Below are 24,528 nucleotides of genomic sequence, written 5' to 3'. Positions count from 1 at the left end.
CGCACATTATGGATTCCCCACAGAAACTTAAATTGCTTGATTGAAAACTGAAAATATCTTCACATCGTGAGGACGATTCACAGAATTCACATCATGTTGTATAGGATACGGAGTCATGGAAAAATGAAAGCCACCTTGTCCATTGTGATTGAAAGATTTCTAAATAATAAGAACAAACAATCAACGGAAGAAAGGGAAAAGAACATGTCAGCGGTTTACTTATTGAAGGTTAGGTCATTGTGGTGAAGTCAATTTATCACAGGGAAAGGTGGAACTTGGATGTTGAGCAAAACACAAGACATTGGGGGTGGAAAAACATCAAGCTAAGTTCAGATCTGAAGTGAAGTGAAGTTCATTTCATATACCAGATATAGTAAATAAGCAGAATGAAAATATTTGTCCTCTTCAAATACAAAGTTGACTTTAAAATAGAACTAAAACTCTAGAAGATTAAATATTGAACTAACTTGTCAATTTTGGAGGAATCTAAAGAAAGTGAGAGAGATGGTAGGTAGTGTGAAACCTGAAGTTCAGGAGCAGGAAACTTTAGAGTGGAGTCAAAAGGCTTCTCATCTTGAGAAACCTTAAAAGACATCAAGTGTGGAACAGCAGAGACTTTACTTGAGAAAAGCCACTGAGCAGTAGAGCCCTTGGTGAAGCCTACAATACAAATTAGAGACTCAATTTCCCACTTAACACTTATATCATAGAGTTTCACAACTTGAAATCTATTAATTACCCTATGTCTACCTACTTGTTCATTAGAAATACCTAATCAACAAATTGGCATTACTAATTTTTATAATAATAAAAAAATTCAGAACACCGCCGCACATTACTAATTCTGCTAATTTCAAATGTCCAATTCTCTCCATAATTAGAACACCTTGGACATATTCCCTTTCATAAACCAAATCACTCTAATCTTGAAGGGTCCATTCAGTACTCAATGACAATTGCAAAATCAGATTAAAATCAAAATTCAAAATGCATAAAAATGATAAATCAAAAATAAACATGCACTTCTTATCAGTCAAAAATATTGTTATCAAAACTAAATATGCACTTCTTATCAATCAAAACAACTTAATTTTTCAAATCTAGTAGAGCATGCCTGTGGGATGACAAATCTGTAAAGACAAAGGGGCTCAAAGACTTACCGGCGGTTAGAGACAGAGAAAAAGGACTCTGGTGACAGGCTCACATGCAACAGCGACGGACAAGCTCACAGCGACAGCAACCAAGCGATGAATCTGTGGAAGAACAAGAGAAGAACTTAGATCTCACAACGATGGAGAGATAGAGAGCACGAGAGAGAGAGAGAGAGAGAGAGAGAGAGAGAGAGAGAGAGAGAGAGAACTTACGGAGCTGTGCGAGCTAAGCAACGAGGGCGAGGAGTTGTGCGGCTGAGCAGCAACGGGCCGACGGTAGGCGGGAGGTGAGCAGCGACAGTAAGGAGCAATGGGACTAAGTGGTGACGCTAAGGAATTGCGACGACGGCAAGGAGCTGCGGAGCGACGGCGCAATGGGGGGGAGGGGATGAGAGGCTGAGCTGAAGAGCAAAGAGCTTTGGTTCTATGACTATGAGAAAGAAGACGACCAACTAGGGATTTGGAGACTTGGGGTCTGATCTCTGATGGTTGGTGGACTGGAGGCAACCCTAATCTCATAATATATATATATATATATATATATATATATATATATATATATATATATATATATATATATATATATATATATATATATATATATATATATATATTAAGTACTTCGGGGCGGGTAGGGGCGGGTTTACCCTGACCCCGACCCCGCCCCGCCCCGCTACAAAACCCGCCCCGCCCTTGGGTCGGGTTTAAACCTGCCCCGAGCGGGTAGGGGCGGGTCGGGTATCCACGGGTTCGGGTACTCCTGCCACCCCTACTTGCAACTGCCGAAATAATCGCCACTAAAATGGTATTTTTTTTAATTTGCCTTTATATTGGCATTTCCATATTTCAAAATTAGTATATTATAATGTCACATCATGAACTATTTTTAATAAAGTATAAAATAAAAAGGTTAATTATTCTGTTGTCTTACTGAATTTTTAATTAGGTTCTTTCAATTAGGTCCCTATCGGATTTTGTAACTAAATCTCTATCGTGACAAAAACGTTAAAATTAATGGAATATTTTGTTAAACTATACAGAATATTCAGTCAAGTGTTAAGTATATTCTTGTTTAATGGAATATATATTCTATTAATTCAACGTTTTTGTCACGACAAGGACTTAATTACAAAATCGGTATAGGAACTCAATAAAAAAAGTATGTAGACCTAATTAAAAATTCAGTAACACTATAGGAACCGACAAAATAATTAAACTAATAAAAATGACTACTATTTTTCTATTACCATTCCTTCACTTCTGCTGATTTCTACATCATTAATTTTTTTTTCTAGCATCTCTTAACTTCTCTTCTCCATCAACTCAATATTTTTATCATCTCTCCCTAGCTATCAGATCGCTAGGTAGTGAGTTGTAAATTTCTTGTAGTCTACAAAAAAATAATTTCATAAGAAGTTTTTACTGTAATAGACAGAGACGGATAGAGAAAGAGACGAATAGTAACCTAAATATCTCTAAAATTTTAAAGAACCATATCTATATATGAGATATGTGTTTAAGGAAATAATAAATATTATTATGTAATTTAGTAGATTTATATGTATTTTTTTTATTATTTGATGGGTTTATGTCTGAATTAATTAACTCACTAATATTTTTTATTTAACCAATTTAATATGTATATTCAAGTCTTTATACTTTTTTAAATTAATATATATATATATATATATTTTAAAAAAATCATTTGTTGTTCTAATATTAACATATTTAATATTTATATTATTATATAGAATATTAATAATGACTTAAATAATTATGTCTAGTAATTACATTGATGTGTATTTTTAGATGTACTTTTTTTTGTTAAAAAAACACTCACTTAAATAATTATCATTTTATTTTGATATTTGTATCTTGTATTCTATAAGAGTATTGTGTCTTTTAAGTAATTGATAGTTTATGATTTATTTTCAGATTTTTTAAAATTTTTGAAAGAATTAATTTTAATTAATAAGATATGTTATATTTTTTAACTAAACACACTATAAATTATTGGTATTTTATAATATATTATTAATATTTTCTCTTCTATATAATTATCATATCAAAAATAAAATTATAAAATTTTTTTATATATGAATAAAACCAATTCAATAATTATATATATTAGTATGCCTAAATTATTTTTATGTAATGAAAAATATAAAAAATAATTAAAAAATTTATCTAAAATTTAATCTCTATATTAAAATATTTAGATCCGTCACTATTAACAAAGCAAATTAAGTATAAAAATTTTTAGATTCATCACTGTTAACAAAGCTAATTAGACATATCACTGGATCTCCTTTTCTTGCTACATGCAAAAAATTGTACCATTAACTCATTAACTCCCAAAATAAAAAAAAAAACAAAACACATATTCATATTCATAATGTCATCACATAAAAATAAATTTTAATTTTATCTTTTAATAATATCGATTTTTATGATACATAATTATTTATTTATTTTTAAATTACATCTAAATAAATTATACTTAATTACGTTATTTTTATTTTAAATAAATTTATTTTTTTTATAATTTGACCCTTAAAAATTTTTATTCATCATAAAATATTTATAAAATAACTAATACAATTTATAAAATTCCTAATTTATAACCCTAAATTTTAAAAATTCCCAAATTGAAAATTAGAAACCTAATCCTAATTTTCTCCCTTTTCCCAGCCTCTGAACTCAGCCCCCCCCCCCCCCCTTTTTCTTCCTAAACCTAACACAGAACCTGAGAAAAAAAAAAAAAAACAACAGAGAGAGAAAGGGAAATCGGAGAAGAGAAGGAGGGAGGAGCTCGCCGCCGGGGAGTGAGGTCACGTCGCCATCAGATCTGAAGCCGCTGAGGAGCCGAACGCCGTCGAAGCTGCACCGTCGCGTCACCGTCGCTGTGACTCCGCCGAACCCGTCACACCCAGCCCGTGTCTTGTTTGCCGTCGTGCCATCCACCCACGCCGAGAGAGTGGCGTCGCGCCTGCTGCGAGGGAAGCCGCCGTTCCATCGTCGTCCTCATCATGACCTGTCACCATCGCTGGAGCCAGCCGCCTTCGTCGCCGTCGCCGCTGGTCTGCCTTGAAGCCGCCGTTGAGTAGATCGCGAGGAAGAGGAATTATCGTCACTGTTGTGCACCCAGTCATCGCTGCTGCTTCCAATCCCGCCGTTGATGCTGCCGCCACCGCCACAACCACCCTTGAGCTGCTGCGCTGCTGCGCTGCTGTTGACCTGTTGAACCACCACCCGAGCTACTGTTGGCTTGCCGCTGCTGTTTGTTGAGTTCAAGATAGCTGCTGCTGTTCTTGCTCTGTTCTGCCTCTGCTTCTAGTTTCGTAGTTGCTGGAGTCTTTGCCGCCGGGAACCAACGCTAGAGCTGTCGTATTAGGTGACTTTCGTGAGTTCGACTTTGAGGTAGGGGATTTATTTCAAAATTAATAGTTTTAACTTAAGAATGCCAATGAGGTTTAGTGAGTAATTGCAAATAATTCATAAATATGATTAATTGATAGGAATAAGCTTGATTTGAGGTTGTGAAATTTGGATTAAGTTTGGTATTGAGATGATTTTTTAGTATTTCAATTAATTTATTGATTTTAGGTTGTGGCTGTGAACGTCATTGGGTGTTCTTGTTGTGAGTGATTGATTAATTGACAAGATTAATTTTGGATTGAGACTGTGACTGATATTGGTTTTCTGATTTTGATGGAATTGTTGAGAATTCTGGTTTTAGGAGATTATGCTGAGTTGGTTGAGTTGTGACTGTATTATGATTATTGAGAATAAGTGCTTGCCATTGATTTTATTTATCTGATATATCAGAATGGCTGTGAAACTGACTTGCGATTGGTTGGAATTGGTTTTGATGGTTGTTAATGTTGATTCGTGATTAATTAGAATTAAGTTTGAGAACTATTAAAAGATTGAAGTTTGATTACTGAATTATTTTCTTGAAATCTGATTTCTTTTAAAATAAAATAGTAACTTTGCTAATAGATAAATGAATTTAAAATAACTAGAATTATGAAGGCTGATTTTTGGAATACTAGTTGATTAAGTTTAATTTTGAAAGGATTCTATGATATGTGGAAATTAGTTATGGATTGATGAGAAGGGAGTTGGATTGATGGATTATGTGGAAATTGCAGAGTATGGTTAAATTATTAATTATTATGAATTGTAAATTTTTGAATGATTGAGCATCTTCTGTTTGATAATTGTTGAGAGAAGGGCTGGTGATTTGTTAAGAAAGAGGGAACCCATAAGGGTGGCTAAGTCTGAGTTTTAAGGGGAGGTGCTGCCGAGATTTTATAAAATCTTAAGGCTTTGTTGAAATGTTATTTAAAAAGATTTGAATTTGGAAAATTATATTATTTGAGTTTTGCTTAGATAAGAAAAGAATTATACTATTTTGAATTTGGATTACCAAGAAAATGTTTATGTTTCAAGTTTGAATTATTTAAGGAAGGAATTATGTTTTGAGTTTGATTTAATATGAAAAGACTTATGTTTTGGAAAGTATTTAGTAAAATTAAAATAAATGGGTCTCTTGAATCTTTTGAAAGAGAATTAAATTGAAAAAAATAGTTTTAAAGTTTGTTGAGTTGAGATGTTGCAAAAGTGAAAGCCATAAAGTTTATATAGTCTGATTGAACATAGAAAGAAAGAGAAAAGAGGAATAAGAGAAAGATAATGAGAACAAAGAGTAGAGCCTTGTGATATGATCATTTATTGTATGTTCACCTGCTGCTTTTCCATTAACCCTAGAGGCCCTGTAGGCCGAAGTTCACCTACAGAGCGTTGTTATTCCCGTAGGCCGAAGTTCACCTACAGTGAATATCAATTGTGTATCTCAGGGTGTTGCTCCTGTAGGCCGAAGTTCACCTACAGAGAGTTGTGATTCCTATAAGCCGAAATTCACTTACAGGGATGCCATTTCTGTAAGCCGAAGTTCACCTACGGGAGTGCCATTTCTGTAGGCCGAAGTTCACCTACAGAAAGTTGTTGTGTTGTGTTTAGACTATTTCTGTAAGCCGAAGTTCACTTACAGGAGTGCCATTTCTGTAGGCCGAAGTTCACCTACAGAGATAAAGCCATATCTAGGACTAGTTCCTAGGTAATGTCAAGTTGCAGGGTGTAAACCGACACGTGAGCTCATGGCCTGCTTAGGACAGACATGCATCATATTGTTTGTGCACTTGCATTTGGTTGTGTTTGCTTGTATTACTTCTCTGTGATTGTGTTGTGTCTTGTTGTGACTTGCTTGTATGTTGAATTGAATTTCTTGTTTGTACTATTAGTTTGTGAATGTATTAAAGTGACTAAGAATTGACGTTTTGATTGAGAATTAATTATGTGGCTGGGAGATGGTTAATGTGACTAGTTTTATATTTAAAATTTGTTGAGTTTAGAGATTTTGAAAGAGGTAATTAATTAGCTAAAGTAAAACCAAGAGATTTTCAAAAAGGTTTGATAAAAATATAGTTTCTTTGAGTATGTTAATTATTTGCATTTTATTTCATTACTTTTACGGCATTCCCATTCCCTACTGAGAACGTGTGGTTTGTTCTCACCCCAAATATTCTAGAAATAGGTTAGTAACGCCTTATTTTTGGTACGATCATGACGTACTGGAAATTGGGTCGTTACAAGATGTTCTGAAGAAATGATTACTATACAGAATTGTGTCCTAATACAGCTTTGAACACTATTTTGGAAGATGCACAAAGTGTTTTGTATGGCTCACTTTGTTGTGTTATTTACAGCAATATTACAAATATCTAATTTTGTAACTTTTCCTAATGCCATACACTATGCAGCTTGAAAATTAGGTTTACTGATTAATCTGGCATCATATCAAGTACAATCTACAGTTGCTTTTTCTATAGTAGTTATTTCTCTGATGCTCTCTCTTCTGCCGCAGGTTCACTATTGTTGGTCAGTGGGCAGTGACAAGAAGTATAGATTTTTCACTAGCACAACTGATTCAGGTTATTGTTCTCCTTAGTATGGGTGACAAAAATGGTGGTGGATATCAAGCATTTAAATACGTAGTTATTGCTAACCATGGTGAATTTCAGTACTGGTTTGGATTGAAAATGGTGGAAAAAATTGGATTTGGTAAAAAAACTTGGTTTTGAATATATGTAAAACTTATTTTAAATTGGATTGATATAAAGCTGCAGATAATTGGATAATTGGAGATTTTGTGTAAATATCAGAAAAATAGACACTTGTTAGTTGTTCCTGAACTATAGCTAAGTTAGACACTTGTTAGTTGTTATGGAACTACAGGTCAATTGCTTCATCATTTTCATGATACTTTAACTTTGTTTTTCATATTTTAAATTTTGGAATTTCTATACTTGCACAGATAGGGCTCATGAATGTTAAGAATTACTTACTGGTGGTGTGTTGTTATCTGATGGACACTTCCTGAATGTACAGACAAATTCAAAGAACTGGATATAGTTATAGATGAAAAGTGGAATTAATTATAGCTTCAGAGGGAGGCCTATTTCCCTAGCTCTGGCTGCTTGTTTTCTTTTTACCATATTACTTTGGACATGGGAGAGTAATCCAATAGCTGCGACTTTAAGGTCAGCTCAAGAATGGTATCTCATGCCTTCAGGTTGGTATTCTGTTGTCTTGCCAGATAAACCAAGTGATATTGATAGTTTATTTTATCTCGTCTTGTACCTTGAAGTGGATATATGTACATTCCTGCAAGAATGGCTGAAATAGTTTAGGATTCTGATATGATCACTAGACTTTGAGAACACCTAGTTGTTGATGTTAATACATTCTTATAATCATTACTTTTTCTTGAATATAGAATCATTATGTAATGTGCAATTTTTTTTATCTTTTCCTACTACTCAGCGGTGTAGATATCCATATGAAGTAATAATTGTCTTTGCCTCTCTTTGTGAGGCTTAAAGATTTTCCATAATAAACAATGAACCCTGTTAATTACATATTTTTTGTGTGGATTTCTGTAAAGCAATGGTGATCAAATAACAGATTCACATTTGCTATGCTCAAAGTTGTACCTCTTGTACGATGTTGTTGCTCACTGTTTTATTGACTACTAATGGGTATTTGATTCTTGTTGGTTATGTAACCGTTTTCAGGTTGTTTGTATTTTTCAATTACCATTTTTCTTAGCTTGCTAAGTTTGATTATTAACTGTTGATTTCTATTATTCTTACCCCTTATAAATAATATCTACTCAGAATTTCCTACAGAAGTCCCAATTGGTTCAACAGGAACTCAAAAGCTGGAAGAAAGTGAGGGAAAATCCTCAACTCCAATCACAAAAAATGGAACCATCCCAAATGCAAATACTGTGGATTCAGAAGCTGTAGGATCTTTTCCTGCAAAATCTCCAGAAATTCAACACAATCAAGATGTTAGATCTCCCAGCAGTGAAGGTACATTCTTTTAGTTATATCCTTAGATTTGTTACAACGAACTTTAAGTTAATGCACTAGTAAATTAGCTAATATTCTGCATATTTTGTTTGTTTGTGTGTTTTAAATCACGTGTGTGTGTTTTAAATCACGGTTGGCATTTGCTTGTATTTTCATTCATCAATGAAGTTTACTGGCTGGATTTTAGCATTACTTGGATTTGTCCTTTTCAGATTGTAATTATGCCAAGGGCAGGTGGGTTGCAGAGAGTAGGAGACCACTTTATTCTGGATTTGGCTGTAAGCAGTGGTTATCCTCCATGTGGTCATGTAGAATGACACAACGGCCAGATTTCTCATATGAGGGCTACCGCTGGCAGCCAGTAAATTGTGATATGCCAGAATTTGACAGCTCTTCCTTCTTGAGAAAGTAGGTATAATCCTTTCTTTTTCTTTCAACAAATTGTTAATTAACACATCTTTTTTAACAAGATTAACACGTGATTTTGATTTACTCTTTTTTTCTGGAATTTTCTGGATCTGAAATGGTGATGAAAGTTTTCTGGCTGGTTTGCGTGCTTGATTTTCTCAACTGTTGTGCTGTTAACATAAATAACATTGCATCGTACTAATTTTACAACTAAATCTTGTGTTTGTTAATTTGTACTTACTATATTTTGTTAACTTAGAATTTCTACTCCTTGTAATTAATTTATATACTTGTTTTCAAGTAGTCTATAACGTTAATGTGGGAATCTAGGATGAAGGACAAAACGATTGCATTCATAGGAGATTCACTGGGCCGGCAACAATTTCAATCTCTGATGTGTATGGTCACTGGTGGACAAGAAAACCCTGAGGTTCAAAATGTTGGATGGGAATATGGTCTAGTAAAACCCCGTGGGGCTATTCGTCCTGATGGCTGGGCTTACAGGTTTCCAAAGACCAATACTACAATCTTATATTACTGGTCAGCTAGCTTATGTGATCTGGTTCCCCTTAATGTCTTGGACAAACTTTCCGATGTTGCCATGCACTTGGATCGGCCACCAGCTTTCATGAGACGATACCTTGATCGCTTTGATGTTTTGGTTCTTAATACAGGACACCATTGGAACCGGGGGAAAATTACTGCAAACAGGTGGGTAATGCATGTTGATGGAAAGCCCAATGAAGACAAAAGGATTGCAGAGATTCCCAATGCCAAAAACTTGACAATCCACAATGTTGTCAGATGGCTTGATTCGCAACTTGTCTCACACCCTCGACTCAAAGCTTTCTTCAGGACTATATCACCAAGGCATTTCTACAACGGGGATTGGAACACTGGTGGCAGTTGCGATAACACTATCCCGTTTACTAATGGCAGTGAGGTCACACAAGAGGGATCTATGGATCAAACTATTGAGAGTGCACTAAAGGGAACCAAGATCAAGATACTGGATATAACAGCCCTTTCGCAATTGAGGGATGAGGCTCACATGTCACGCTACACTGCTAGAGGAATTCAAAACACAAGTGACTGTTTGCATTGGTGTTTACCTGGTATTCCGGATACCTGGAATGAACTCCTTGTTGCTCAGATATAGGTTCTGGCACAGTTTAGTTACATCTTCCACTCTTATAACCTGTCAAAAAAAGTGAAGAACAAAAGAAAATACATAGGCTGACATGTGTTAGTAAGATGTTTGGCCTTGGGGAATCAAATCTGTCAATTCTTTATGGTCTAGGGAGACCAGTTTTTGTTTTCAGTCATGCATTTTATGTATTATTACGTTGGCACTTGGCACTGAATAAGAACATGGGAGTTAATATAGTTTCATTCTGTCCCATATCGGTGCCAAAAAACTAGGATTATGCTTTTAATAGAGGATACTAAGCAGCGGAACTAAAACCAGGCACGAGCTAAGTACCTATTGAATAACGCAGGAAATAGAAATATTGGGTAACCAAAAAATTTGGTTACTAAATTTAACCAAGTCTTATGTGTTATTTGCTTTTCTTTTTCTCTTTCTTTTGCATTTTTTTCCTTTTCTTTTCTCCATCTTCTTTGAGTGTTTGTGCGGTTTTTTCCTTTTTTCTTTTATATCTTGTTTTCTCTTTTTTTTTTGTTCTATATTTCTCTTTCCTTCCTTTCCTAAGTTTTTTCCTTATTCTTCTTTGTTTTTTCTTTCATGATTTATTTTTACATATTTTAAAATTTTATGGAAAAGAAGAAAAAAGAGTAAAGTATCGTTTTTGTGTTCAACGTTTGGGATAAATTTTAAAGTTGTTTCTTCTATTTAAGTCCCTAACGTTTTAAAATTGACTCAATGTTGTCCTGCCGTTAGAAATCTGTTAACAGAATTGATGGCAGGACAAAATTGAGACGATTTTGAAACATTGGAGACTTAAATAGGACGAAAATATTAGGGACAAAAACGATACATAGAAATAAATTTTAATTTTATCCTTCAATAATATCAATTTTTTATGATATATAGTTATTCAATTATTTTTTAATCATATCTAAGCAAATTAAACTTAATCACGTTACTTTCATTCTAAATAAATTTATTTTTTTCATAATTTTACTCTTAAAGATTTTTATTTATCATAAAATGTTTGTAAAATGACTAGAATCATATTACTTTATTGTATATGTATCATTTTTTTTCACAAGTTTATATATGTCATTCTACAAATATTTTATGATGAATAAAATTCTTTAAGAGTAAAATTATAAAAAAATAAATTTGTTTAGAATAAAAGTAATGTGGTTAAGTATAATTTACTTAGATGTGATTAAAAAAATAATTGAATAAATATGTACGGTAAAAAGTTGATATTATTGTAGGATAACATTAAATTTATTTTTATGTATCGTTTTTGTCCCCAACGTTTTCGTCCTATTTAAGTCCCTAATGTTTTAAAATTGTCTCAATTTTGTCTCGCCGTCAATTCTGTTAACAGATTCCTAACGACAGGACAACATTGAGTTAATTTTGAAACGTTAGGGACTTAATAGGACGATTTAAACGTTAGAGATAACTTTGAAATTTATCTCAAACATTGGGAATAAAAATGATACTTTACAAATAAAAGAGAAACCGAACAACAAAATTGAAGAAAAAATGTACAAAAAAAAAAGAAATTTCTTTATTCAAAATACATAAATTTTGTGATGCTAAACATAAGAACTTTTTTACAATAAACAAATTATATGACGATGAACACAAATTTTCTGACGATAAATACATAAACCTTTTAATGGTTAAACATAAATCTTTTAAGAGAAAATTTTCTGATAGCAAATACAAAAATTTTGTTATGATAAACAAATACATTTATGAAATTAAACACACAAACTTTTGAATAAAGATACAAAAATTTTATAATAATAAACACAGAAATTCAAATTACATTTTTGAGTTACTCACATTTATATTATTCAACTAAATTTATTTATCTTTTAACTAAAATTTTGTAATTTTTTTGTGTTATTCAATTAAAAGAATATGTACAATTCAGCTCACATTTCTATATTATTCAACTAAGACTTATGTGTTCTTTGACTAAAATTTTGTCATTTATTTGTGTTATTTAAGTAAAAAATCTACACAGTTCAGGAATGAACCGTAGTTGTAATATAATGTATTGAATACATTTTGCTTGTGTAATATTTTGACAGAAGTGTTGTGATAGGAATAGGACGTGATGCTCATTTCCTATATAAAGTTTACATTCTCAAAAGAGAATGAAATAAATGAAGGTTGACAATATCCTTTCCATAAGCTTATAAATAGGAGGTGAACTTCTGTAAATGTAACAGAACAAGAAATACCATTCTCCTTTTTTTTTATACACAAGCAAATAATAATAAATCAATCCTCTTTTTATGTTGCAATCAAATACTTTTTTTTTTATATTTCTACTACAATTCTTTCTCTTCTTTTATTTTATAAGTATTTTAAATTTTCTTTTCTATTACTCTTTACATATAATATTAATATCAATATTAATCATCTTTATTATATTGAGATAGTAACAATAAACATATGCAATTTTCTCTTTCTTTACTTTTAATACTTCTTTCTATCTTTGTATATATATATACATTACAACATATAATTTTATTATATATATATATATAAATCATTATTGAGCTAATTATTTTAATACTAGAGTCTTCTATTTATACATCTTTATTTTATATATATCTTTTATTTTACAACAAGAAGTGAATAAAGTTATGTTAGTTGTATTTTTTGTAATCCACATCAATATAATTCCTTAGGTAGCGTTTGTTTTGAAGTACTGGGACAGAGATTGAGAGACTGAGACTCAGTATTATGTTTGTTGGATCAGAGATTGGTACTAAAATTTCTGTCTCTGTCCCCAAAATTTCAGTATTTCAGTACCTCCAAAAAGTAGGGGCACAGGGGACTGAAATTTTGAGACGGATACTGAAACTTTAATAACATTTTATACCTAAAATACCCTCATTTCAATTAATTAATTCCAATTTTACCTTTTGTACAAATTAAATTAGAGCTTCATTCTTGTTTCAATTTCTGTTTCCCACTTTGCACCAAACAGAATACTGAAATTTATTTCAATCTCTGCCTCTAAGTCTCCGTCTCTCAGTATCAATCTTTCAGTCTCCGTCTCTTTACCAAACGCTACCTTACATAGTTTAGTATTAAATTAAGAGGAATGACTTAGATATCACAGAAACAAGCCAAAATGCCATACACCAAAGACATTCATATTGTAATTCATTAATTGTCGTAAAATCATAAATCAAATCCTTAATCCAAAGACAAAATGCAATGGACCAAAGGCATTCATATTTCTACATCATTAACTATCATAAAACTATAACTCAAATCCTGACAAATTCAAAAGACAAAATATGCAACACAAAAGAAAATTGAACAACCAAAAAGTGAAACTAGTATCTGTTTTTCACTAACATAAATTTTGGCTTTTCATTAGTTAATTCTTCTTACGTGGCTTAAATTTTGGGGTTGGAATGAACTTGAATAGCCTCTCTGAAGTGGTTCCACTAGCTGCTGCCATGATCTCTTTGGAAATTGCCTTTGGATCTTTTGGTGCAACATGAGTTGTTCTAGGCTCCGGTGTGGTAGTGTGAGTTGTTGTAGATTGGGTTGGGGGAGTTAGTGGCCTGAAGATGCATTGCTTGGTTCTAAATTTTGGTGTAGTTTGGGCTTGAACACATTGGGCTTGAGCAGTGTTGGATTCAACACCATGGGCTTCAGAGGTTTGTGAGACAGCACCATGTGATTGAAGAAGCTGAGTTGTTTCTGGTTGAGGTGCAGATTGTGAGATATTAATTTTTTCATGGGATACATTGGGTCATTTTGGCATCTTCTTTTTGTGTTTTTTTTTTTTGGCCTTATCTTGTGACATAAAATATGCAACTCTAAAATGTATTATACCCATACAATTGATGCTGAGAAATGAATAAAATTTTTATTCCTTACCAAAATGTCTTCTATAGAGGCCTTTGGATTGTTGTCATTCAGGTTAGTGCCTTCAGGGGTAGTGATCTATTCCAGAATTCAAATAAGAAGAGGCAATTACATGGCAAAGTCAATACAAATGATGTGGTATTACCTGAGGTACCTGAGGCAGCTGATTATGTGGATCAACAGGTGCTCTACCATCAATACATGGCACAATGGTCAGGTTGACCCTCTTTTGCTTTTTCCTCTTAGGTTGCTAGTTTGGAATTGATGGAGCCCCTTACAAGTTCTATGATAATGGCCTTTCTCTTTACATTTGCTACAGGTTACTTGGAATGTTCTTCTTACCTAATCTCCGTTCACAGGCATGGCAGTTTTGCTTTAGTTCTCTTCTTTCTTGGACAGCCAGCTGGTTTTACAATTCGTGGGGGCAGTGGTTTAGGAGCATCATTTGGTTCCCAGAATTCTTCACTAAACACAGGGTTGATGCAAATATCATAGATCTTTCTTATGCCATCCATCGTGAGAAATGGTGAAACAAAATTCTCGACTGCCTTGTCTTTGACCCTTGAGATAGCTCCAACAGCATGAACACAAGGTACTTCTAGCATAGTCAAACAAATACACAGTCAAATTCAAGTCATAAAAGTAAACATAGTTTTGATATCTAATTATATACCTGTACCTGTTAATTGCCATAGGTTACAGGTGCATGTATGTTGCTGCAAGTTTACTCCGAGCTTGTGTGAGTTTCTGGTTACTTTGAATTTGACTTTTTCATTATCACATACCACTGTGCATTCTATTTGTGACTTGCTGGCTTGATGTATCTGTCAAGCCTCATTTGTTGAGTTGGTGCCAACTTTCCTATATAAGCCCCTAATATCCTTTTGTGCTTTGCCATTTTCTTCATTATGTGACACCTTGGCTTCAGTAATAACAGCATTCCAGACCTCAGACATGTTATTGGTGACAGCACCATTCTTGGGGTAGTGGCTGAAGACTGCCCTGCACCACCTAGAAGGCTCAAACTTGCTCATATACTCCCAAGCTCCAAAATTAACTATCTTCAACCTATCCATTGCAGCCTTTAATTGTATCTGCATAGTGTACCTTGAGGTAGCCATGACATACGACTTCACATTCTTATCCCTAAACCTCAACTCACAATTCTTTTCAAATATGCAAGATGCAATTGCAATGTTGTGCATTAGGCAAAACTTCACTAACAACCCTTATCAGCCCCTATTCAGAATAGTATCAACATGTAATCAAATATACTCCTTAGTTCGAAACTGAATTAAACTTATGAGAATAATAATTACTGCTTAAATAATGAGAACTATATACTTCCTAGTTCAAATATCGTTTACACTAATTAGAACTATATTTCAGAATAAACTAATGAGATCTATAATTCAAATGCAATTAATGACAAGTTAACATCCAATCAAAGGAATGTTCATGAAAATCAGTTAATTTATAATTTGTAGATTGAGTAATGAACTAAAGATAATTGTAAGTGTTACCTTTTGCTGATCAGACATTATGTGCTAGCCAAATAACATAGAAGACTGCAAATCAGCAGCTAGGCAATTCAGAAGCCACCTTCAATTGTCTGTGTGCTCGGCCCTAGCCACACCATAGGCTATCCAAAAACACATGATTGTTTGCATCTTGCGCAACCATCGACAATAGTTGACCGCTATAATACCTTTTCAAGAGTACCCATCTAATCCTATGAGTGGTTCGCACCTTAGTTTGAAGCCCCTCTTACATGCATCTAGACTGATATAAACATTCTCAAACAATAGTGGACCTTGTGGTTGTGGGTTCACACCCACGTTGCTGGTGCTCCAGGGTTGCTTTTATGGAGTTCATAGATAGTCTATCAGTTTTCCAAACTATTCATTTTCATTCCACAAGACAGTGTCCCTAGCATCCTTTAAAGCCCTTGTTATCATCTTGCCATTCAATTGCACGTTATAATCTTCCATATGCTCCATGGCCACCCTAGGTGTCAGCTTTGGTTGAGTCTTCAACTTCATTACAAACTTTTCACTAACCCATTTTCTATCTACTAGATTGCTCCCACAGTCTCTGCCACAAGTGTGTTAATCACGTAGTGTCTTAATTTCAAATGCTTTGCTCACATAATTTTTGGAAACACAAATCAACCAAGGGCAATTCTACTCTGCACACTTGGCCCTGACTATTCCAGGTTCATTCTTGATATACATGCAGTCCCTCCCATCTGAAACAAACACATCCTTCAAAGCCTTTTTAAACAAATCCATAGTAGAAAACTGCATCCCAAGCTGAAACTTAACATCTCCATATGCAGTATCCTCATTAAAATCTGGTCCCTATGGACCCTTCTCTTCATCTGAAGACACAAGAGTGTCATTGGGTCTGGCCCAATCCAACCTCAGGCCCACTGTCAATTCCAACTCCACCTCCACTGCCATCTCCACTCTCATTCTCACCATTTAAAACATGTTTCTTCCTCCTAACCCCAGTGTATCTCCTTGATAACCCCCTTCTTTCCAGGTTGATTAGCGACTTAGGTTTTTGTTTGTTTTTCTTTCTATGAGGTCTTGAAAATTCCTCACTGCTGTCATTCTCATACCCAGGAGAAGGAGGCTTATAAGCTTCATCCTCGTTCATCCTCGGCACTCTCGTAGGAATCATATGAAGATTATGATTGAGTCTCTACTAAAGGATCATCATCAAAGGAGGAATCCTCATTCGCAGACTCTTCTAAAGACACATCATCTACCACCACATTGTCTCCAAGACTACATGGATGATCCTCCGGATGCTTAAAATATAAAAAGAATTCTTTTAGGTTATTCCTCAAAGTAAAGTCACACATTTCATTTATTTCCTTATCACCGGCGAGCACATGCAACCCATCCTCAAACACTAGCGCAGTTGGATCAGACCAAAACATGACCTTATACGCCAAATATCCAAGCCCCCTAAATATATCTTCCAAATCCTTCTTATTGATGAAGTCCACATCCATTGGAAAAAATTTCTCTACTTTTTCATCATTATAACAAAGCTCACCCTTCAAAGTTCTTTTGAACTTTCTACCATGATTAAATACAAGAACAACAAAAATGGACATCTGCAGACATTGTAAAATAAATAAATCATTTAAATTGTTTAAACAAACATTTTAATATAGGATAGCAATAAACATAAGATATCTTGTAAAAGAAATAGAACATACTAATCATATAGCATTTTTTATTCTAGCTTGTACAGATAACGATACACAAAACCCTAGGTCACCATAGAAATCCACAAAGATATTACGATTATATAGTTAACTCAGTTTCAAACAAAAATGACTATTCATACAATGCAATAATACTCTTCTATTTAGTAAAAATGACTTCGTTATAACGCAATATGTGTTTAATCATTAAGTTAATATATAACACATATTTAGGAGATTATTTTAAAATGAGGACAATAATAATAGAAATTAGGTTAACTATTAACGCATATTTAGAGTAATGGACATATTCAAATAGGTTCACTTGGTATTTTGTAATTATAGGTTAACTATTAAATCACATATTAACTTTGATTAAGTGTGAAAAGGTTATATATGTGTATCATTTATCAGGAAGTGCCCATTATGTGTTAATTTTCTTAATAATTATACCATCTCTTAAATGATCCATTTATGTATATTTAATCATATGTTAATTGGTTTTCTATTTAGCCATATGCTTGTGGAGTGATCATTTATACCTAATTTTAATCCTGACCTTAATTCTAATCCTAAATTAATAATCATATAAAATATTTAGTATAAATGGGTTAGGGTTAGATTTAGGGTTAGGGTTAGTATTTAAGGTTAGGAGTAGGGTTAGCATTTAGGGTTAGTGTAACACTCTCACTATCAGAATGTCTCGCTTTTGGCTGCGCCACGCTGATAGAAAGAAGAATTACGACGACTTCATGTACTTAATAATAAAATATGAGCCCTTGACTTGAAACCGTGTCGCTGTTTTATTTGAAAAATCGAAAAAATACTTTTACCATAAAACAAACAAGCATATACATAAACAAAATTCCTTACCCAAGTAACTTATACATATTATATACATACAAATCATACAACTCCTATTCCTCTTACATAATTATAATATTAATGGTGAGGGAAGAATAAATAATAACTGAAATAATACATCCATATCACATAAGCTAAACTTAAAAAAAATTCTTCATGAGCTTTTTCGTCCGTTCCATGAAAGGAGAAGTTTGTAGGGGGTGAGAACATCATCCTCGAAAGGGTTCTCAGTAGAGGATTTTGAGAATTGTCGTAAGAAGATATTATAAATAAAAACTATTTTCAAAACATAGTGATTTATCAATTTGTTATTCAAATCTAAATTTCGTATTTCTCTTACAAAAATTCCATGTAAAATAACATTTTAACCAAAATTTATCTCTAATCCAGTCAAGCATGGCCTCCAGCACAAATCAAACCAAACCAAATCACCATCACCGTTATCACCAATCCACCATCAAATACTCAAAATAGAAAATCAACCACAAGCACAAGCAGATACAAGGCAAACATATTTAAAGAACAAGTACAACAAGTATCACAGTTACTAGTTAAACATTATTCATCAGATAAGCAAACCAACACAAACAAGCACACACCACCAAATGCAAATGTGCAAACAAGTATAATGTATGTCTAGTCCTATACAGGCCCTGAGCTCATGTGTCGGTTTGTTTTCTGATTTCCGACACTGGTCCTGAGATAAGCGTTTCATAGCGTCGTCCTTATCTCAGCCAATGTTCCCTCCATGAGCGTTACGCATTGCCATCCTCATGGGGAAACCTTCCTTCCGGTCTCCAGTGAGCGTTACGTATCGCCGTCCTCCCTAAGCCGTCCTTATAGTATCAAGTGAGCGTTACGTGTCGCCGTCCTCACTAGACACTTGGCACTAAGGCCCAAATAGAATTCAACTCTATTTTCATCTTTGCCATCTGCTCTACTATGACAGAGATCCCTCTAGTTAATACATTCTTTCAATCTTTGTTATATACTCTCCTGTGGCAGAGATTCCTTTTTTTAATAAACCGAATTGAAAACAAGACTCTTTCAAAACTTGTTTCCATCTCCAAATGTCTTTGTCTCTGTTCTAAGTACTACACATGATCACAAACATTAAAAAGCAAGGAAAATTCTAAAAATAAACTAAAATAAACTCAAATGAAAATAAACAGAAGAAATAAGGACAGAAATACTCTACTCATGGTTGGGTTGCCTCCCAACAAGCGCTTCTTTAATGTCATTAGCTTGACACTCGATTGCTGACTTTCTTTCTCTTCTTCCAGTCGGTTAGCAGAAATGACTCCAAGGGGGAAAAGGAGGAGATCAGTGTCCTCGAATTTGAATTCCTCCTAACAAGCTTTTTTTTATTGTTATCAGCTTGATTCTCTTTGCTTGTTACGGTAGGAGTTGTATTGTTTCTCCATCCCCTATGCATCTTCCTCTTGGGACCTTCCTCCTTGGTAGGTGGTGACTGTCCTACACCAAACTTAAGTTTGATGTCTGGGAAAACTATATGAGTTTCCACCAAGGGAGGAGGCTTTAGTATTGTACTCTGCATGGAAGTACTTCCTTTGTCAGGGGATAGTAGAGGTTTAAGGACCTTGATAATCATGTAATTCTTCTATAACCTCATCACTAATTTGCATCTCTCAGCATCAAAGAGGTTTTTTTCAGTAGATAGAGATCATTGCTCTAAAACCTCAGCAAAAAGAATATTGATTTGCAGGTTCTTAGAGCCTTCTAAGGATTGTGAGTAGTGCTTGTCCTTGGTCTCTTTTTGGGTCTTCTGAGGGTGTGGTACTTCAGGCTTTCTTCTCACGAAAGGGGCATGTAACAGTGTGCTTCCAGCCTCTTCTTGAGTCTCTTCTTCATCTAGTTCCTCAACAGTATGTACCATCTTAGGCTCAGCCTCCTTAGTATTAATGAGGGCCTTACATTCTTCTCTTGAATTCACTTATGTGTTTCTAGGAAGAGTGTTAGGGGGTCTCTGAAGTTTCTGAGTAAGGTTTCTCTGAATGACTGCATTGCACTCCTTAATAAGCATCACTGTCTTTACTTCCCTCCAATCCCTCTTGTTATTCAGTATTTCCTTCATGAACTTATCATATGAAGGCTTTTGTTTAAGAGCCTCTACAAAGGAGATTTTGATCTCCAGTTTCTTGAAAGCTTCTAAGAATTTGGCAAATTGCCTATCCTTTTCTGCTTTTCGGAGTCCTTGAAGGTATGGTAACTTGGCCTTGTACTCAAGGGCCATGAGTGGTACAGGGTGAGTGTCTATAGTGCCTATAGAAGGGCTATCGGCTTGCTTAGGAGAGGTGTTTTCAGCACTTACACGTGTCTGGCCTCCCTTGGACTGGCCTTTAATGCCTGGGCTACCCCTTTCTGAGCGTTGGACGCCCTGGCTGCCCCCTTCTGGGCGTTCAGCGCTCTCATGAGTGCCTTGAACTACAGTTTATTCATCTTCTGCTAGCTCTTCTCCCTGCCTCTTACTGTTCTGAGGCTGGGTGTTCAGGGTACTCCTTAATTGAAGAGCTTGGCACTCTTCTCTTATCTATTCGGACAAGTGCTGTTTAGCCTGGTTCAACCGTGTTTCCATATTTCTTATGGAGGCTTTGGTCTCCTACATGAAGCCTTGATGGCTCTTTACTAGTTCTGCTATTGCAAGTGCCAGGTCAAGAGTACTCCGAGGCTGTGGAGGCTGAGGAGGAGGGTTGTTAACTAAACTTTGCGGGCTCAACACTTGTTGTGTGAGAAAGTTCAGCTGCTGGACTAAAGATTCATTTTGTTCATGGATAGAAAATTTGGTTGACACTCTGTTATCCTCCCTTTTCATTGAGGTCTTCTCTGATGAGTATAAGTATTGGTTGTTAGCCACCATCTCAATGAGTTCGTTGGCCTCGTCTAGAGTCTTCTTTATGTGTAAAGAGCCACTCACAGAATTATCCAGGGATACCTTGGCTCTTTCAAAGAGTCCGTCATAGAAGATATCCAGCTTGACCCACTCTGTGAACATTTCAATGGGACATTTTTTGAGCATCAACTTGTACCTTTTCCAGGCATCATAAAGAGACTTATTATCCTCTTGTTTAAAGCCTTGAATGTCCAGTTTTAGCTGGGTTAGCTTCTTTAGGGGAAAGTACTTGTTCAGAAATTTGCTGACTACCTGACTCCAGGTATTCAAGCTCCCCTTGGGTTGGACATCCAACCAATCCTTTGCTTGATCTCTCAAAGCAAATGGGAAAAGCATCATCCTGTAGATTTCAGGATCCACTCCCTTGGTCTTTATAGTATCACAAATCTATAGGAAGTCAGAGAGGAATCTAGTGGGGTCTTCGTGAGGAAGTCCGTGAAACTGACAAGTTTGTTGCACCAAGATGATCAACTGTGGGTTGAGCCCAAAATGAGCTACTCCAATAGGAGGTATACTAATGCTCCTTCCATAGAAGTAAGGAGTGGGAGCTGTATAAGATCCCAAGGTTCTTCTGGGTTGTGCATCCTCATTTGGATCCATAGTGATTTTTGGTATTCCTGCACAAGCAATAGACAAAGATAAGTGGGAATCTCTATGTCAAAGTATAGAGAACTCCCAATGAGATACCCAAGAAGAAAGAACAAGAATTAAAAATTCTCTTTTTTTTTTCAAAAATAAATAAAAATAGGAAGAAAAAATAATTATGAAATTCAAAAAATTTTAAAAAATTAGAAAGAAATGTGTGCAACAAAAATGTTTGAAATTCAAAAAGAGAAAAGAAAAATTAAAGAAATACCAGATTTAAAATTAAAACAAGATAAAGCAAACAATTAATTAAAAAGATTTGAAAATAAGATAAAAGATTTGATTTTAAAATTTTTTGAAATTTTTAAAAAAGAAAGAGTCAATCAAAGATTTGCAAAATTGAAATTTGAAAAGGAAAATCAAACAAGATAAGATAATATTTTAAAATTAAAATAGCAGATTTGATTTTTAAAAAGTTGTGAAATTAAAATAGGAAAGAGAAAGGAGAATAAAAGAGATACTCAACTTTTAAAATTAGAATAAGATAAAATAAGCAACTAAATAACTAACAAGATTTGATTTTGAAAATTTGAAATTTAAAAAGGGAAAGTCAAAAGAAGATCTTGAAAATTAAAATTAGAAAGAAAAATTAAAACACAGATTAGGAAAGATAAGATTTGAAAGATTTGAAAAGATTTGATTTTTAAAATTTGAAAATTGAATTTTAAAAATTTTGAGTTTTAAATTTGAAATTTAAAATTTGAAATTTAAAATTTGAAATCTGAAATTTAAAACTTGAATTTTGAAAATTTAAATTTTGAAATCTTGAATGAAAATTGAACTTGAATTAAGATAAGAATTTGATATTTGAATTTTAAAATTTGAATTTAAAATAAGATAAGATAAAATTTTGAATTTAAAGAAAAAGATAAGACAAAGATTTGAAAAGATAACAAGAAAGTTTAAAATTTGAATTTTGAAAAAATTAAAAAGACAAACACTAAGAGACACCAAACTTAAAATTTTAGAAATCAGTTGACTAGGATTTCGAAAATTTGGAAAGAAAAAATACAAAAGGACACCAAACTTAAAAATTTTAAGATCAAACAAAAGAAAATAACAAATATAGTTCGAATACTATAAAGAACACTCAAGAAAAATTTTCGAAAAACTACAGGAAAGAAAAACCAAGAAACACCAAAAAGATACCAAAGATTTTGAAATCAAACAAGAAAAATTATCAAGAAAATTTCAAATATCAAGAAAGAAAATAAGAACAATTTCGAACATTCAAAGAAAAAAGATGAACACAAAAAAGGGCACCAAACTTAAAAACTGACACAAGACTCAAACAAAAGATAAAGATTACTAAAAAAAAGAAAAGGTTTTGAAAAAGAAAACAAGAAACACAATTAAAAGAGCAAATAAACCATAAAAAGTACCTAATCTAAGTAACAAGATAGTCCGGTAGTATGTCAATCTCGAACAATCCCCGGTAACGGTACCAAAAATTTGGTGCACAAAATTGAACGCAAATTCCATACAGATGAATTGGCAAGTGCACCGGGTCGTCCAAATAATACCTCAGGTGAGTAAAGGTCAAATCCCACGAGGATTGTCGGATGGAGCAAGCAATGACTATCTTGCAAATCTTAGTCAGACGGATAGAAAAGATAGTGGTTGTGAAAAATGCATAAAAATAGAATAAGGAAAGAATTATTGAATTGGTGTTAAAACAATGATAAGAAATTGGTTGAGACTTCGGAGATGCTTCTTCTTTCTGAGTCAACTTTTTTTACTGTCTACTCCAACAATAGATGAATCATTCCATGGCAAACTGTATGTGATTAACGCCAGGGCTAGTAGTCATTAATCTCCTATGCTTCAGATCACACGTAATGATCATCCAATCTGAACGAGGGTGAAGTTCTAGCAATTCAATCCCTGGTGATCCTACTCAAAACGCCAAAGACAGGGTTGGATCTTCCGAATCGGAAAATGAAGCTTTATGATTCTAGTCTATACCACAAAGGCCCTAATCGCTCCATACCTCGACTGAACAGATGTTCCCATGTCCCCAACGAAGTCGTGGATTAGCTGTCTAAGAGATGTATAATCAAGCTTGTGATTCAATGCTATCCCGCTAGGGACTCGCAAGAACCCATGTAGAAAACGGGCCATACTCTCGTTCCACCCGGTTTCATTGGTTTGAAGAACGAAGATACATCTTAGAATGGAATCAAACATAGATTGAAATAGAAACAGTAATATTATTAATCCATAAGAATCAGCAGAGCTCCTAACCTTAACCTAGGAGGTTTAGTTGCTCATAGCTTATAGAAAATAATAGTAGTAATGTGTTTGTGCTTCTCCCCTCCTGGGAGGCATAATCCTCAGGAGGAAGGAAGTTTCTTATTTATAATAAAATACTAGACCTAAAAGATGTTACTCATAATTAAAAATTACAAAAATGTGATAAACTAAGCTAGAAGGTGCGAAAATCCACTTTCGGGCCCACTTGGTGAGTGTTTAGGCTGAGCTTAGGGTGAATTCACGTCTTAGTGCTCCTCTTGGAGCGTTGGACACCGAGTTTGATCCCTTTTGGGCGTCCAAACGCCAAGCTTACTCCCTTTGGGGCGTTGAACGCCAGAAAATGGGTGTTTTGTGCGTTCATTTTGGACCTTGATAAACTACTATTTTATGATATATTTTGGACTGAATTGAGTAGATTTTTGTGACTTATTCTCACACTTACTCATGTAAATTGCATATTTTTCATTTCCTTCCTAGTTTTGTGCTATGATGGAAAACATGCTTCCCAAGCCTTAAAATTGTTAATTTTTAATTCTTCTTTATTACCATTCGATATCGTGATGTGTTTGTTAAGTGTTTTCAGGTTTACAGAG

At 34.2% G+C, this 24,528-nt stretch overlaps 1 protein-coding gene and 1 long non-coding RNA gene across 5 annotated transcripts; both read left to right on the top strand.

The window, feature by feature from the left end:
* Positions 1-3,883: 3,883 nt before the first annotated feature.
* Positions 3,884-10,547, top strand: LOC130961086 (protein trichome birefringence-like 14). Of its 4 annotated transcripts, none has more exons than XM_057886759.1 (6): positions 3,884-4,571; positions 7,081-7,147; positions 7,605-7,788; positions 8,405-8,590; positions 8,803-8,998; positions 9,329-10,547. In XM_057886759.1, the coding sequence occupies exons 3-6, from the start codon at positions 7,635-7,637 to the stop codon at positions 10,155-10,157; spliced, it is 1,365 nt and encodes a 454-aa protein (XP_057742742.1). In that variant the 5' UTR covers positions 3,884-4,571; positions 7,081-7,147; positions 7,605-7,634; the 3' UTR covers positions 10,158-10,547. The 4 variants fall into 4 exon arrangements, with proteins under 4 accessions (XP_057742742.1, XP_057742739.1, XP_057742741.1 ...); XM_057886756.1 differs by having other exon boundaries at positions 8,393-8,590; XM_057886758.1 differs by having other exon boundaries at positions 7,531-7,788.
* Positions 10,548-14,082: 3,535 nt separating this feature from the next.
* On the top strand, positions 14,083-15,326 carry LOC130960502 (uncharacterized). The gene is made up of 3 exons (XR_009079140.1): positions 14,083-14,259; positions 14,362-14,634; positions 14,738-15,326. It is a non-coding gene; the product is annotated as an uncharacterized LOC130960502 (long non-coding RNA).
* Positions 15,327-24,528: the final 9,202 nt, after the last annotated feature.

Source organism: Arachis stenosperma, chromosome 2 (genome assembly GCF_014773155.1).
Source record: "Arachis stenosperma cultivar V10309 chromosome 2, arast.V10309.gnm1.PFL2, whole genome shotgun sequence".
NCBI classification, from domain to species: Eukaryota; Viridiplantae; Streptophyta; class Magnoliopsida; order Fabales; family Fabaceae; genus Arachis; species Arachis stenosperma.
The sequence above is the reverse complement of the archived record's forward strand: the minus strand, read 5'-3'. Positions and strand labels throughout refer to the sequence as shown.